Source organism: Onychostoma macrolepis, chromosome 22 (genome assembly GCF_012432095.1).
Source record: "Onychostoma macrolepis isolate SWU-2019 chromosome 22, ASM1243209v1, whole genome shotgun sequence".
Lineage (NCBI taxonomy): Eukaryota > Metazoa > Chordata > Actinopteri > Cypriniformes > Cyprinidae > Onychostoma > Onychostoma macrolepis.
The window spans coordinates 19,159,642-19,175,924 of record NC_081176.1 but is presented as its reverse complement, the minus strand read 5'-3'; the positions used below and the strand labels follow the sequence as shown (position 1 = coordinate 19,175,924).

The 16,283-nt window shown below is 37.0% G+C and overlaps 1 protein-coding gene and 1 long non-coding RNA gene across 10 annotated transcripts in view; one reads left to right on the top strand and one right to left on the bottom strand.

Annotated features, from left to right (window-relative positions):
• LOC131530841 (uncharacterized) overlaps positions 1 to 4,481 on the bottom strand; it is a 23,308-nt gene extending 18,827 nt beyond the window's left edge. Inside the window, exon 1 of the long non-coding RNA XR_009268518.1 lies at positions 4,368 to 4,481. This is a non-coding gene — a long non-coding RNA (uncharacterized LOC131530841). The remainder of the gene's footprint in view (positions 1 to 4,367) is intronic.
• Positions 1 to 16,283, top strand: part of LOC131530840 (interferon-induced protein 44-like) — a 16,543-nt gene extending 260 nt beyond the window's left edge. Inside the window, exons 1-12 of one of the 9 annotated variants that reach the window (XR_009268512.1) lie at positions 8,809 to 9,802; positions 11,200 to 11,710; positions 11,827 to 11,881; positions 11,957 to 12,152; positions 12,236 to 12,388; positions 12,475 to 12,646; positions 12,746 to 12,846; positions 12,924 to 13,965; positions 14,474 to 14,546; positions 14,787 to 14,901; positions 15,001 to 15,143; positions 16,026 to 16,283. Coding sequence is in view for 1 of the 9 variants with exons in the window: in XM_058761313.1 (XP_058617296.1) it covers positions 9,746 to 9,802; positions 11,200 to 11,710; positions 11,827 to 11,881; positions 11,957 to 12,152; positions 12,236 to 12,388; positions 12,475 to 12,646; positions 12,746 to 12,846; positions 12,924 to 13,106 (1,428 nt within the window). In the remaining 8 variants the exon portion in view is untranslated. The other 8 variants (XR_009268510.1, XR_009268511.1, XR_009268516.1 and 5 more) reach the window with 8 other exon arrangements.

Genomic DNA, 16,283 nt, shown 5'->3' with positions numbered 1-16,283 from the left:
TAACTTAAAATAAATAAATAAAACAATAAGACCGGAGAGCAGCAGCAGACAATTTGCACAGCGTTCACTCAACCGAGAATCAAGTATTCAGAGCTCTATTAAAGGAGACCTGAAGTCTTCAAGTCACTCACCTGGTTCTCTCATCACTCCCTCTGCTTACAGTCAATAAATCCATTGTATTTCAACTTACCTGTTTCTCCTGGCTCTGTTTGTGACAATGTGGAGGTTTTAGGTCCGATAATTAACACCTCTGTTTTTTCTTCTAAACTTTTGAGGAGACAAATGTGAGAGATCCAGCATCTCAAGCTAAGGAGAAAGATCTAAGCACAGTGTGTGATGTTGTGGAGATCTGGTTTGAAACATTGGAAGGAGACAAATATGAGACTACCAGAGTCTTAATTTAGGAGAAAAATCTGAGCACAGTGTGTGATGTTGCTGAGATCTTTTATAAAGCTTTAAAAAAGATAAATGTGAGAGATCCAGAGTCTCTAGCTAAGGAGAAAAATCTGAGCACAGTGTGTGATGTTGCTGAGATCTCTTATAAAACTTTAAAGGAAAACATTGTGAGAGTGTTAGTGTTTCTGTCTCAGGAGACAAGTTTGAGAAGCAGCAGACTCAAGCAAATAATACTAAATAATACTTTTAGTTTCTATAATATTGGTAAAAGTTTAACGTTTCTCCTAAAAGAATTGAAGACATCTTAAGACAAAGTTTATATCTCAACGAGGCATATACTGTAAGAGAATCATTTCTTAGTATCCTGAGCGTGAGTAAATTCTGTCAGAGCCATAGCTTTGTGGGCAGCACATCGACATGAAGGCACAACTGCACCCCAGACAGCATGAATTCGAGTACAAGCTAATGGTACTTTCCTGCTCCCATTTCCTTCTCGCCTGTCCAATTGTCTTCTGCCTCTACTCCTACTCTCCTGACCATTAAAGGTGAAAATCCCAAGAAAAAAATGAAAGAGCAACTTCTGAGGAGTAAAAGATTTTATAAGAGTCTTGAATGAGACTACAGCAAGACAATAAAGAGATCTCCCATGTTTCTCACAGTCCATTCTCATTTTGGACTCCTTTCCCTCAGAACTTTCTCATATCTCAGTTGTGTCTACTTTTATTTCTCCTAGGGAATTTTAGGAGAAACATCTCAGACACTGTTAATACTAAAATGAGAAATACATGAGAATCACAACTAAGTCACATGAGCTTAGAAAGAGGAAACTCTGAGCATTAAAATAGATAGAGATTGCAACAAGACAATAAAGAGATATTCTATGTTTCTTCCACCACATTCTCAGTTTTGACTCCTTTTTTTCTTTCAAATATTTCTCATGTCTCATTTCTATTTCTCCTAAGGAATTTTAGAAGAAACATCTGAAATGCGGTTGATACTAAAATGAGAGATATATGAGAATCTCATCTAAGTCTCCTGAGCTTAGGAAGAGCAACCACCGAGCAATACATTTTTCCTCTGGGTATAGTAGTAGTAGTAGCAGCAGCAGTAGTAGTGTTAGTATTAGTAGGATATTAGGCTATTATAGACACTCTGCAAAAGCATCCTAAGCTACAGTTCTGCTCATAAATTTCATACCCCTTGCAGAAAATGCTAAATTAAGAGGGATCATAAAAATTGCATTTTATTTTTATTTAGTACTGTCCTGATTCTAAGATATTTCAGATAGGCCTATTGTTTACATACACTCCACTAAATGAAATAAATGAACCAGATGATGTGTACATTTTTCTTATTTTATTTTCTAAATTCCTTAAATACTGTAGAAAACTGATTTTGTTAAAAATATTATGCAGAGGAAAAACAGGTCGTCTTTTTTCTCTACAGGACCTTTTGTATTACATAAGTACCTTATTGGTATTCCAAAGCATTATACAGTAGTATTTAGATTAAGTTACAAAATTTGTGTAATCTAACGAAATACGTTACAAATGACTTTTTAAAGCGTGTATTTTGTAATCTGTAGTGAACTAGGCTATTTTAAGAGTAATCTTCCCAAGCCTGTTTAAACATCTGATATTTTCTCAACACTAACCTTTGAGAAGGAGCACGTTACATTTAGGGTGGGTTGCACCAACAAGGATTAAATTATGCAAAGTTTAGAGATAATCAAGGATGTTGATTTGGGTTTTTAATTTTAAACACAGATTAACAAATCGGGGATTACAATTCTAACCTGCGATTAAAACTTCCATATACGATTAATTTTCTCCGCCATGATGGATTCGCCATTGTAATTAAACAGCAACAATGTTAAAATTCCTTATCAGTCTTTACTGACCACCAAACTCGCTAGACTTCTTTGCGTGCCTATTTAGCCTTTTGCATCAGCACCTGAAGGATGTGTTTGTTACGCAAACTTTCAGAAGGCAGGACCCGCTTTGAAACAGCAACATTAATTGGTTTAATTGCAGATGAGTGACAATTCAACTATATGCAATTAACAATGAGGCTAGTATTTGTTGCCCGTCTTGACTGGTGGACTGGCATACGGGGATGCTACGGTTATGGAGGACCCTCCTCAAAGTCCGAGGCCCTAGGCAATCGCCTGCTCTGCCTATAGCTAACGCCGCCACTGCAGCTAAGTTCATCAACAATTACCCCATCATGTTCGGTCAGAAATATTGAAGTGATCATTGATGACCAGCTGAACTTCAAGTACCACATTGCAAAAACCCCTCGTTCATGCAGGTTTGCTTTGTACAGCATCAGAAAGATCAGGCCCTTCCTAATGGAGCATGCTGCACAATTTCTTCCAGGCCTAGGCCCTTGTCATTTCTAGGCTGAACTACTGCAATGCTCTTCTGGCTGGACTTCCATCATGCACAATCAAACCTTTACAAATGATTCAGAATGCAGCAGCACGCCTGGTCTTCAATGAGCCCAAAAGAGCCCATGTTACACCTCTCTTTATCTCCCTGCAGCGGCTACGCGGCTCGCATCAAGTTCAAGACATTGATGCTTGCATATTGAACAGCCACAGGCTCAGCACACTCCTACTTCCACTCACTCTTGAGTCTACATCCCCTCCAGAAGCCTGAGAGTCAGTGGCTGTTTACATATACGATCGTGAAAAGACCAGGTGTAAATGCCCTCCCAACGGATATAAATCCGATCGCTCAAACCACTTCAGGTGGTCTGGGCCACATTCCAGACGAAACTGGACAAGTGAATGCATCTGGTTGTTGAAACCACATATGTAAATTTTACTCCTCCCAAAATGTTAAAATAATAAACGCGTGAGAGCGTGTTAAAGGCTATATGACATTATAGTCAGATGACTGCGCTAATGAAATACGCATCGCCGTGGACGAGCAGCTGAGCATCTCTTCAGCAAGCCGAGGCGCAAACTGCCGCTAATGAAACTGAAAGTAAGACGCAGACGCTCAACACAATCCTCTTCATTAAAAGTAGTAAGACAAACTTATCTTTCCAGTGCTGATGCCGCGCGCTCTCCTGTTGCGGTCTTTGAACTTGAAATGAGCTGATAATAAAATGCAGCGCTTATCTTTTGATTTCGTTGACGTGAACTCCGTTGAATTTAAATATAGCGCGGGAATTGAAGATCGGATTTATATCCGTTTTGCGAAGACACATTTATGTGGCAAAATGTAAATGGAAACGTTTTAACAAATCAGATAGATATCCGATCAGCGAAAACGAAATTACCAGGTGTAAACAGGCCCTGAGTGCAGTGTTCGAATTGAGGGGGGGCTGGGGGGGTCCCGGACCTCCCATAAGCATTAAGGGACCCCCCATAACACCCAAAAATATATACTTGGGGGGTCCCCTGGTTTTTCAATAAAACGATAATACTTGAAACATTGAACCAGTGAAAATGAAAATTAAATGAAAAGATTCGATGGCTGTATTAAATTTAGACCTGCTCATGTTACATCATATTTTATTTTTAAGCGTTTGTACAGCGTTACTCATTATAACCAATCACACACGATTCTGTTGAGCTTTGGAATGCAGTGGCCAATCAGAGGCGGGCAGATTAGTCATCGCTGAATTTTTTTCAGACTGAAACTTGCGATTTCCCACATCATAAGCAATAAAAGTGCAGACGTACGTACGATAAAAGAGATTCATTTATCATACAGATTATAAGAGGAGCTATGAGTGCTTAAACACTAACTAGACTGACTGAGTGCATTCTTTCACTGCATGGTTCAGTCTAATAAAATGCAGAATGCTCCCAAAATTCAAGATGGGGCAGAAAATGTATATTTATATAATTTCATCTAGTTAATCCATATCACACGAAGAGAGCCATTTTTTTCCACCCCGCAAAAATCACAAATGTGATTTATAAAACAGTTCAATAAACAATAAGTTAATAGACTTACGTTTTAGACACCAAATTGCCTATTTTTGCTCTATTTCGCCAACAAAAGATGTTTCCAAACACAGCCACAGCAGTGTTTTACGTCTCTGAGCAACATGACCGTGTTTCGTTCCTGAATGAATCAACCGTTTAAATGATTCGGTTCAATCGCAATGACTCACTTAATAACAGTGACTTACTGCCACCTATTGGCGGTTTTAATTTCACATTTAAAGTATATATTCTTAAATAATTTCAAATATCAGTATTCAATGTTTTAGGATTAAAATATCAAAATATTTATGCATTTGTAACTGCAGGTTAAATGCATTCATGTCTTGCATTAAACAATGTGTAAATACATCTGAATGCCACTTCAGAAACAGCTTCTGTGTTTCCTCTGCATTGCAAAGATGAATTTTGTTGATAATGATTTTAATAATAATGATATTCTAGTGGGGGAAAAAAATTATAATGGTAAAAATGCCCATAAAGGGCAAAAATCACTTTAAACTTGTTTTTAAAATATACATTTCTATCACTGCTCTGAAATGGCCACGCAGAATATGAAGAATATCAAAAACTTTAGGAGTCAGCTGCCCACTGCAGTCCTGGTTAGGGGGACCCCCCAAGAGCTTTGACACAATTCGAACACTGCCTGAGTGAAGCCTTGTGGAACCATCACAGAGAGAGACACATAATCATTTACTCTTAATGAATGATGTATGATGGTCTGTTATAGTATTTTTCTTGCTCCTAATACTACCAAGATTCACTGAAATTTAATTTAGACCTTTTTCTTAAATATAAATTACAGAAAGATATCGGTTATTAAATTGTGCACATTAAAGTTAAAGTGTTAAGCATGCAGGTCTCCCCTAAAATTACTTTCTCTTTGTATTACTGCACCTTTAAATGCTTTGTGGTTTAGAGTCAACGTCACTGTTGTAGAAAAAAAAAAAATCTGCATGAGATGAATGCTGCTTTTATTGAGCTGTTTTATAACAGTATGACTTCCCGCCAAACAGGCCAAAGCAGTGCTGCTGTTAAAGGACGGGTCTTAACTGGATCTAAAGACCAGAAGCGGACACATTTCGAGGTGTCTTGTTCTACAAAACGTAAGTGACAAAGCTAGTTTACAATTAACAGTAACTCTATGCACGCGGTAATTTATTTATTTAATTTTTAAAAATAAGTTATTTATCCAGTGTTTATCTTCCAGCAAAATGTTATTGAATAGCAATGAATTTGAACATTGTATTTTAATTTAAACAAATGAGCTTTTCAGTGTTTATTCGGTGTTCTCTGATTATTTTCAGTGTTTCTCCGCAATGACAAAGGTGACTAGGAGTTCAAATATTAGGCTTACTGTATGGTTTTTGAAGGCTGCAGCCTTTCGAATTGGTACTCAGCTACAGTCAAATCTAAATAGGATGCGTTAAGAATTTAATGTTTGTAGTGTTTAATGGTGTTTGATGGTGACTGAATATGAAGGCTGTTTGCACATGACGTCATTGCTGTGGCGCGAAATGCAGCTGAAGGGCGGGAACTGGTGATTTTTCTCCATAGGAATCACTAGCAGAAACTCCAGATGCCTGTGTTTTGCGTTGTTTATGGATGCTCAAATCGGTCAAACCGAGAAAACACAAGGAGCTTTTATCGTGTACGAAAATGTGTTGTTCATAAGAGGGGAAAAGTCAAGAAATTGACCGAAAAACGCAGGAAAAATTGGCTTGTAAACCTGCGTCTGCGGTCGGGAGGAGCCGAGTCGGATAATACTCGTGCGTGCAAATGGTTAATATAAGATATAATAATATATTAAGATATTAATACAGATGATTGATAATCCAGGGCTGCCAACTCTCAAGCAGTCAGCGTGAGACAGTCAGAATTCACTCAATGCTGAACGACACAGACACGACGTATATAAGATATTAATTGCAGTTTAGATTATAACGGAACATTGTGAGACTGCATTAAATTGAAGCGAGTGACAGCTTTTTAGTGATTATATAGAAGCGCTATTTGCTCGCTTTCTGGGCTGTAAACAATTCAGAATTTGAATAAAAGTTTTGCTTTACGTGCTGCTAACAGGACCCATGTGCACAAACCCATATGCAGCAAAGTTTTAGGAGTGACTAAAAAAGAGAACGAAAGAGATAGAGGAAAGTCCGTAGGCCTACTGTATTGGTTTAGACCAGACGCTATAACATGAGAGAACAGAAAAACACAACGTTACGTGATCCTTACGTTATAAAGAGAATAGATTTTTTAAACTAAGTTGAAATACTTCTGCAGACTGCAGTGGATATAGGCTAATTAACCCTGACTGCAAACAATCTATTTCGAAAGTGAATCCCGTATTTATATGAGGGATGAGGGATATGTCACTCCTGCAGGGTTTGTGGCCGTGGGTACTGTTTAGCACTGCAGTCACGCCATCTGCGCTTCGGAGAATCTACGCCGAATCTTTTGTTGCGCGTCTACATGGCGTTGTGTGGTAGCAGTGTTGGGTAGTAACTAGTTACTAGTAATTTAGTTACTGTAATAATATTAATTTTTGCAGTAACTAGTAGTGTAACTAATTACTAATAAGATTTCAGTAATAATATTAGTTACTTTCCATAAAACAGCTTAGTTACTTAGTTACTTTTTGATGCCTCAACCCCGCTGATTTAAAATCTAACAATCAAATAATTCCTGGATTTATTTTCATAATTTTCATGACTCGACTCACACATGCATGTGATGTCCCCGGTGCAGCAGGCAAGCTTGGAATATGGAAAAGCTTACATTCAGCAGATAGAAATATTGCATTATATTGATGTTGTCAGGAAAAAGATCTGTTGTGTAAGTTGTGGCTTTACTTTACTCTGGCATTACATCCCTCTGATCAGCATGTGGTACATTATATTAATATAATTAAAAATATTTTTGGAAAATGAAACAGTTTCTTACAAACTCATGTGATTTGATAAAATACATAACGAAATTTAATCGCATATGGGTAACGGAAAAATGACTTCAAGCTACACATGACAATTAATGAGATGAATCCAACACTTCTACTTGAATGTCACTATCAATCACTATCAGTGTTTGTAATAACTTCTGACTGCGATCCAATGTGGATTTTGGTCAAATGATGAGGCAGAAATATGTTGTTAGTAACATTCTAGAAGAATTTTATCTGGAAGATACACAGTTACAACTTCTGTGGGGCGTGAAGAAAAAGTAATGTAACTAGTAGTGTAACTAATTACTGTTGCCAGAAAGTAATAAGTAAAGTAACAATATTACTTTTGAAAGGAGTAACTAGTAATGAGTAATATATTACATTCTCTGAGTAACTAGCCCAACACTGCGTGGTAGTGATAGCCATGAAGCTTGGAAACCTTTGCAAATCTTTTTTTTTTTTTTAAAGAGTGGGTCGGATCGCGTATCAAACTGAAACCACAGTCAATTAATCGATAATAATAGGCTGATTAAAAAACACTTTATAGGCACTTCTTGTTTAATGGTATTTATATATAGACATATTTTAAGAATTCATAAAAATATAAAATCAAATAGTTTTCTGCAAACTCCACCAGATTCTTGTTCTGCTTCTCCCCAAGTTCTACTGTGGTGATTTTCATGTTGTTTTACTGTATAATTTTTTTTAAATAATTGCATACCAAAATCATGACAAATGCTATTTACATTGCTATACAGACATATTTTAAAAATTCATAAAAAGATAAAATCATATTGTTTTCTGCAAACTCCTCCAGATTCTTGTTCTTCATCTCTAAGTACCGCTGTGGTGATTTTCATGTTGTTTTACTGTATCATATTTTAATAATTGCATATTGGTGAAAACAATTTTATTTTATCCTTTTATTAATTTTTTAAATATGTCTTTACAGTGAGGTAAATAGCATTTGTCATGACTTTGGTATGCAATTATTAAAATATTATACATTAAAACAACAAGAAAATCACCTCAGTGGTACTTAATTTGATTTTATATTTTTTATGAATTTTTAAAATAAGTCTATATAGCAATGTAAATAGCATTTGTCATGAATTTGGTATGGAATTATTAAAAAATGATACAGTAAAACAATATAAAAATTAACACAGTGGTACTTGGGGAGATGCAGAACAAGAATTTTTTTTTTTTATGAATTTTGTAAAATATGTATACCAACACCAAGTCTCTCAGGCCAAAACATGCATAAAACATTTTACAAAAATATTTTACAAACCCATTGCAAGTGTTTTATTGAAGGTTTAATACACTAAATACAGTTAAACAATAAAATACCATTAAATAAAAAGTGCCTGTATAGTGTGTTTTTTAATCAGCCTATTATTATCGATTAATTGACTGTGGTTTCAGTTTGATACGCGATCCGACCCACTCTTTAAAAAAAAAAAAGATTTGCAAAGGTTTCCAAGCTTCATGGTTATCACTACCACGCAACGCCATGTAGACGCGCAACAAATTTTAACTGCAGTCTGTTAGCAGCACGTAAAACAACTTTTATTTAAGGCAGCGGCTATTTGCACTAAGTGCAAATAGCGCATTTGCACTAAGTGCACTAAGTGCAAATAGCATATTTTCCTAGCTGGATGGATGCTATTTACACTATGTTAAAATAGCAAGATTTTCTGCTATTTATACTACTTATTGCAAATAGTATTGCAATTATCTGCACCTCAGTATTATAGTACATTATAAAACATTACGCAATAATAATGTATTGAGTGTAAATTATAGTTTTAATTCAAATTAGGCTATTAAATGGATATGCCACCTTTTTGGGACAATAAAGCCCTCCCTACACCTACCCTAACCCCTAAATGCCATTCCGATGCGAGAAGGGAGAAAAAAGTAGAAAAAAGAAACGCGCCTTAATCTACACCACTGAAACTGACGAGCAACGAGCGTCTTTTTGCAGTGTTGACTGTCCCAATCACACGTTGGTGGGCGAAGTTAGTGTAAATAGCCTTTGCATATTTGCACTTAAGCCCGGCTCACACTGTGCGATTTTAGCCACGATTTGGTCGTCTGGGACAAATTTTGAAAATCCTAAAAGATAATCCTAGGCTAAAATCCGTAGTCTTTGATCGTTAGTTTGACATGTTCACGGACAGCCGATTAATGGCTGTTGCGATCAAATTTCACCTCCGACGAAATTCTGGCAGTGTCAGAAGATTTGGCACACAGTCCTTCAGTGTGACTACCCCTGCGACGAATATCAAACTGTCTCCGTTTTTCAAGGCAAGCTATGAGCAGAATTAATGCTTGAGAATTACTCTATCAGCCACAAACTCCGGCGCTCCCGTCCTCCGCTCACGGAATTCATCTGATATGTTTCTTTTCTATATAACACTGGTTGCGCCGCTGTTTTCATGTGCGTGTGTATGAATACATACACTATTCTTCTTAAACACGCCGGTATTGCCGCGGTTCGTATACTTTTCATGACAGCCAACATTTCGGTCCCGCATGCAGTGCAGTTCGCAGTCACTGGACGTGTATGGGTTGATAATGTAAAACTCCGGACAAGTTTTCTTGCGCGCACCCGTTTTTAACTCGTCTTGACTGTCGTACAGTCTGACATTAATGACAACTGAGATCCCATAGTGTGACATGATCATCATGTTCGTACAGTCTGACAAGTACAATCCTAAAGGACTTTTAAAAAATCGCACAGTGTGAGCCCGGCTTTAGTGTAAATAGACACTCCATTTATTTAAATCCTGAATTGATTACATGGAAGCCTATTTGCTCTCATTCAGCCGCATTTTGCGCGTCATTAGAATCACTTGATTGCAACCTATTAAAGTCTTTATTTAAAATTCAAGTAAAAAAAATCATATGATCAAATTATTGTAACGATCAAAATAAGTGCTAAGATTCTCTTAACGGTTTTAGGCTTTCTTTTATTATCGTGAGCGCTCGTCTAAAATGCTTCTGCCCCGACAAAACCCAAACTTCTTTAGGGTTTAACGGCGACTTGCATCCAAGAGCATTGCATTACCGCCAATTTCCGGTGTTGTGCCCATTTTTGACCCTTGCTAAATTATTACCCCCTCTCCTTGAAATCACTACCTAATTGCCTAATCCTAACCCCTCCCCCACACCTAACCCTAAACCTACCAATACTAGGGTAGTAATCTGGCGGGGGTCAGAATTTGGCACAACACCAGAATACTCTCCTACATTCCAGATTATTTCTTCCACTTTATCTTTTCTGTCATATTCTCCTCATCAGGCCCATTCTAATTAAGAAATTACAAATACTTCTTCTGCCTTGTCCTTTCATACCACATTGCAGTAGATCTCTTATACTTGTCCCTGACAACCCACCTCTTCTTAATTGTTCTATCATATTTCTCCTTTGCTCTCCACATCTTCTGCAACTTAAAAGCACATGTTCTATGGTTTCTAATACCTGGCAGTACTCGCAAAAACCAGTAGGATGCTTCCCTATCATATATAACGTACTGTTCAGATTACTATGTCCTATTCTTAATCTCGTCATTGCTATTTCTTCTCTCCTAGTCCCTTCCCAATTACTCACAGAAACAACTTTATTTTGAATGGTATATAAATGTCTTTTTCTTTGCTTCCCTATCCCACTGACATTTCCATTCTCTCATGGCTTCTTTCCAGACTATACTTTTTCCTTCAGATTTTGACTCGTTCTTCAGAAGAACTCCCACCCCTTAAAAGGCCCCATTCAAAAAGAACACATAACACAGGAACAGAACATATAAGCGCTTAAATCACACCTGAACAGAACATAATACACTTGCTACATTACTATTATTATTATTATTTTCTTTTTCTTTTGGCACAGATGCAAAAAGCCAAAGTTAGAAAAGTCAGCACAGATACCCTCACTTCTAATTTACCTGAAGAGCGAAGAGAACAGCTCTGTGGCCTGCTGGGGAATGTGGAACTGTCTCTTCTCTACAAAGCTTCAGTTCATGGATATCAAGCTTCTGTCTTCCACCAGAGATGTGACCATCAGGGTCCCACTTTACTTGTAGCCTACAACAGTTCAGGCTACATCTTTGGTGGATACACTAGTGTAGATTATGCTCGAAGTGGCCGGGAAATTGCAGATGAGGAAGCTTTACTGTTCAGTTTTAAAAGTGGAACCTGTAGCTACATCAAAATTAACAGTGGCTATAAGGCACGTTATGATGATGCTAAAGGGCCCAACTTTGGCCAACAGCTGTACTTTTGCTACAACAACCAACCAGCTGTGTATCATCAAGGAGGGAATGCATTCAACATTAATACCTCATTAATGTATGGCAATGACACTCAGCTGAATGAATGCGAGGTGTATAAAGTGGAACAGGGTAAGTCATTCATCAGCTTTATTACCACTTCATGTGCATATTAATTTCTGTTTCTTTAAAATAATTAACTTATTTAGTGTCATTATAACATTCTATCTTTGTTCAACAATTCCCAGAGCCTGAAGTCAGCGTTGAGGAGAAACCATGGAGGAATGTTCTATGGACACCTGAGTATGTTTCTACTTATCTATCTCTTATCTAATTTCCACTGCTAATCTGATGTGATAAAACTGATCTGTGTTGTAGACGAAGAACAGAGCTCATGGAAATGATCAGGAACCATAAACCCTTGATGCCGTCTGTGAGTCGAGTCCGGATCCTAATGATCGGTCCTGTAGGTGCTGGAAAATCCAGTTTCTTCAACTCCATCAACTCCATCTTCACTGGTCATGTGACCAACAAAGCCATGTCAGGATCTGCAGGCACTAGTCTAACCGTACAGGTACAGCTTCAACAGGACTTCAGGACTTGCTTCAGTTTGGAATATAAAACAGTTGTTCCACAAAGATTCCTGTTTGTTTGTAGTTTCGCACATATCCAGTGAATGATGGTCGTGGAGGAAAGCCGTTGCCATTTGTGTTGTGTGACACCATGGGACTCGAGGAGCACTCAGGTGCAGGACTGGATATTGAGGACATCAGCAGCATTCTTCAAGGTCACGTACCAGACCGCTATAAAGTAAGTGCATAGGTTCATGTTTTTGGGCTTGCAAATGTACATTTATTAGTAAAATTGATCTTTAATTTTAATTATTCTCAATTCAGTTCAACCCCATGGCGCCGTTTCAACCTGACGAGCAAAAGGCCTCCAGACCTGCATCTCTGCAGGAGAAGATCCACTGTGTGGTGTACGTGATAGACGCCACCAAAATCTCCCTCATGTCTGACAAACTACAGGAAAAACTTGCTTCCATACGCAGAAAAGTGAACTCACTGGGTGAGTGAACATATTTAGGCCAATGTTGTGACTAATACAAAGAAGGTTGTACATAGAGCTGCATGTGATGCATCTTAAAACGTACCTCAACAATTTCAGGCATCGCTCAGATGGTCTTGATGACAAAAGTAGATGAAGCATGTCCTCTAGTGGAGGAAAATCTTCAAAGCCTTTATGTCAGCTCCTACATCAAGTCAAAGGTGAGATGCGGTCACATGATCACATGGTCTGTTGCTACAGGACTCAGAGTGAGTGAGATGTTGTTTTGTGTCTGCAGGTTCAGGAGGTGAGCTCTCGGTTGGGTGTGCCGGTGTCTTGTGTGTTACCGGTGAAGAACTACAGTCAGGAGCTGGAGCTGGAGCTCAACTGTGACGTCCTGCTGCTCACCGCTCTACAGCAGATGCTTCGCTTTGCAGACGACTATTTTGATGATATTCGTCCTGTGGAGGGCGACCCATAATAATTTTTTTGGGGGCTCCTGTGACTTTTTGAGTCTTATCTTACTAGTACTTGAGGTCTCTTACTAGTATTAGTAAGAGGACTAATAAAGTTTGACTATTTTGTACATTTGTTTTGGCAATAATGTCAACACAGTGAAAATATAATCAATATTTGCTAAACATAAAATAAACAAATGAAGATCTGCTACCCACCTTAATTTTAACATAATAGTGGGTGTGATTTATAAATTGATTGTGTGGTGATAAGTGTCATCCGTTTCCAGTTATTTTAGCTGTACAATAATATAGCCCATATATATCACATTAATTCTGTATGCATCAAAGTTAACAGTGGATGTTATGCACACTTTGATGATGCTGAAGGGCCCAACTTTGGCCAACAGATGTGCTTTTGCTACAAAAATCAACCACTTGTGCAATCAGTATGTATGTAATGTATATCAGTATAATGCATTCAATTTTATTCCTGCAACACTATAAGAATGACACTCGGCTGAATGATTGTTAGTTGTACAATGTGGAGCAAAGTAAGTCAATCATTAGAAAAATATACACTGTAAAAAAGTATTTCGCAGTTTAGTTGTTTCAATTAATGTTTTTAAGTTGACTCAACTTTCAGTTCATTAGTTTGTTCATTCAACTTAAATTTTTAAATTTCACTGTCTCAACTAGTTCGTTAAGTTGACAAAACTAGCCATTTGCCCCCTCAACTTAAAAAAATGTGTTGAATCAATTTAATAACGATATCACGTCCCTTATCGCGAGATCACGTGAAGACTTGCAGAAAGAAGACGTTGGTCAGCCATCTTGATGAGCTTCTCCACAGAGCTTGAAAATGTTTTTAAACCAACACTTTTGGTAAGTAAATATTTGTATTTATTGGTTTAACACAATTACGTATGTTGTCTAAGAATAGTGCAAGTATGGTTTAAAGCATCGCATTTTGTAGTTAAATGGATACCAGCGTTAGTTTCGCGACACTCTAATTCAGCCTCAAAATACACGCGGTTCCACAGTATTTTTCATATAATTATTAAACTAAATATTCTCCCATGCTATACTGAGCTGAACCTATCTGGAGAATATACTGTTTGGTATGTATTATTTGAGCCCAGTACTGCATTAGAGACCGTTCAAACTGAGCGCGACGAACAACTGTGTGGATTTAGAACGGCGGGAATTTTAAAAAATGACCTTATGAACGATTAAAATTAGGGGAAATAAACAAGATTACTGCTCGAACTGTCATTTTTCTGCACGTTGTAAGTGAAACGAACGAGCACCTCTCAGAGTTGGTTTGGAGAGCGTGCATTTGTCTGATATAATCTTTCAGATGAGGTTCTAACGGTACAAACTCTTCTTTCAGTTAAAGTACAGAAGTGCCTCGCCGGAACCCATGGCAACGCTGCGTGAATATACGGTCGGTTAAAAAATTGAAGGTATGAAAAGTAATAATGGCATATATCTTGTATAAAAAGCCCTGTGATGAGGATAAATACATAGTTTCCTGTGTTATGTAATTTAAAAGCCTTTTCTGGATTGTAAAATATGGTTTTGGTAATTGAAACGTAAACTAGCAATGACATTTGACTTTCTCTGTCAAGATTATTTGTATTTATAGTGTTGTTTTAACATGTTTCTGTATTTTCCATGTTTATGATATTCTGGAATGACTAAAGATCAGCACAGAGTTCTTGTGGATGGACCTCAGCAAGTCCTTCTGCAGTTGTATCCATCAAAGTGCTATGCAGACACAATGGGAATGACTGTCACATTGTAGAGCTTGGACAAATTGTAAATAAATTTATTTACTTAAGTGCACATGTTTATTGGAGTCTGTGACTGTTAATATTGTAAGGCATATTTTAACGCTTCCCTTTGTTTTTATTAAAGCGCACAGGTTCTCAAGAGGAATTCATCAAGGACAAGTCTGTTGGCATTATAGTTGTTGGGTGACCAAAATGAGCATCATCAATCTGCAGTGATGTGGTCCCAGTAATAGAAGAAGAAATCTTGTTTATCTACAGTTGTAACACGTAAGTTTTCAATATAGTACATAGCACTCACTGTATGTCATGATACACAATGTCACAGGACTAAAATATAGCCAACATAGTGTTAAAGGGATAGTTCACCCTAAAATGAAAATTTGCAAGGTGTAGGTGACTTTTTTTTCTTTCTTTTTTTTTCTTTTTTTTCTTCCTTCAGTAGAACATTTTTGGCTGAAATTGTGGTACTTGGTGATTCATAAAATTTTATTTTTAATGTCATTTTACATTATATTTTATTTATTTTATTTTTTTTCTGTAATTTCTATATATATATATATATATATATATATATATATATTAGTATTTACAAGCATTCAGTATTGTTGTGTATTTCTACTAAGAGTTGTTAGTTATTTGTGCATTTTGCAGGTAAAAATTGTTTCTGCATGTTTTAACCATTTCCATGCATCAGTGGCAGGCAACTTTTTAAACCCAGAGTAACTGAAATGTAATTTTATAGGGGATTCATGTTTAAAGGTTATTTCACAGTTAAAGGGATAGTTCACCCAAAAATAAAAATTCTCTTTAATTACTCGTCCTCATGTTGTTCCAAACCTATAAGACCTTCAAGATCTTAAAGGTAGTAAAGATATTGTTAAAATAGGTGCACACCAAAAGTGCTAGTGTTAAAGCACCCTTATATTCTTGAAATAGCAGTACTTGTTGCAGTTAGTCTGATGTAATTTGCAATTTTTTTTTTAATTTTTTTTTTTTACTTAGCCTCTTTATTGCTGCTTGTTGTTATTGAATATTTTTAACAGAATGTATTACTGTAGTTGAAGTAATGTACAGTAGTATTCTATATTGATTACATTTTTATAATTGTATGTAAAGAATTTCTTCTTTTTTGTTGTTTTTTTTTTTCAGCCATCTCATGAATTGAGGTGACATGGGCATCTTGATTGTGACTGAGGAGGAGGAATGGGAGGTGCTTCCAAAATAAACCAATGACGTTGCTATCATTTTGGAAGAGCGTCTTGTCGCCATCGATATCTGTGACGTCCCGAAAGCATTTGTGCTCCTGATGGGTCATCTTTACATCATTAACAAAACACAGTACAGTTCTGATGTTCTCAAAACTTTGCACGAACATTGGTGGGAGTAACTGTTCTTCACGTGTTTACG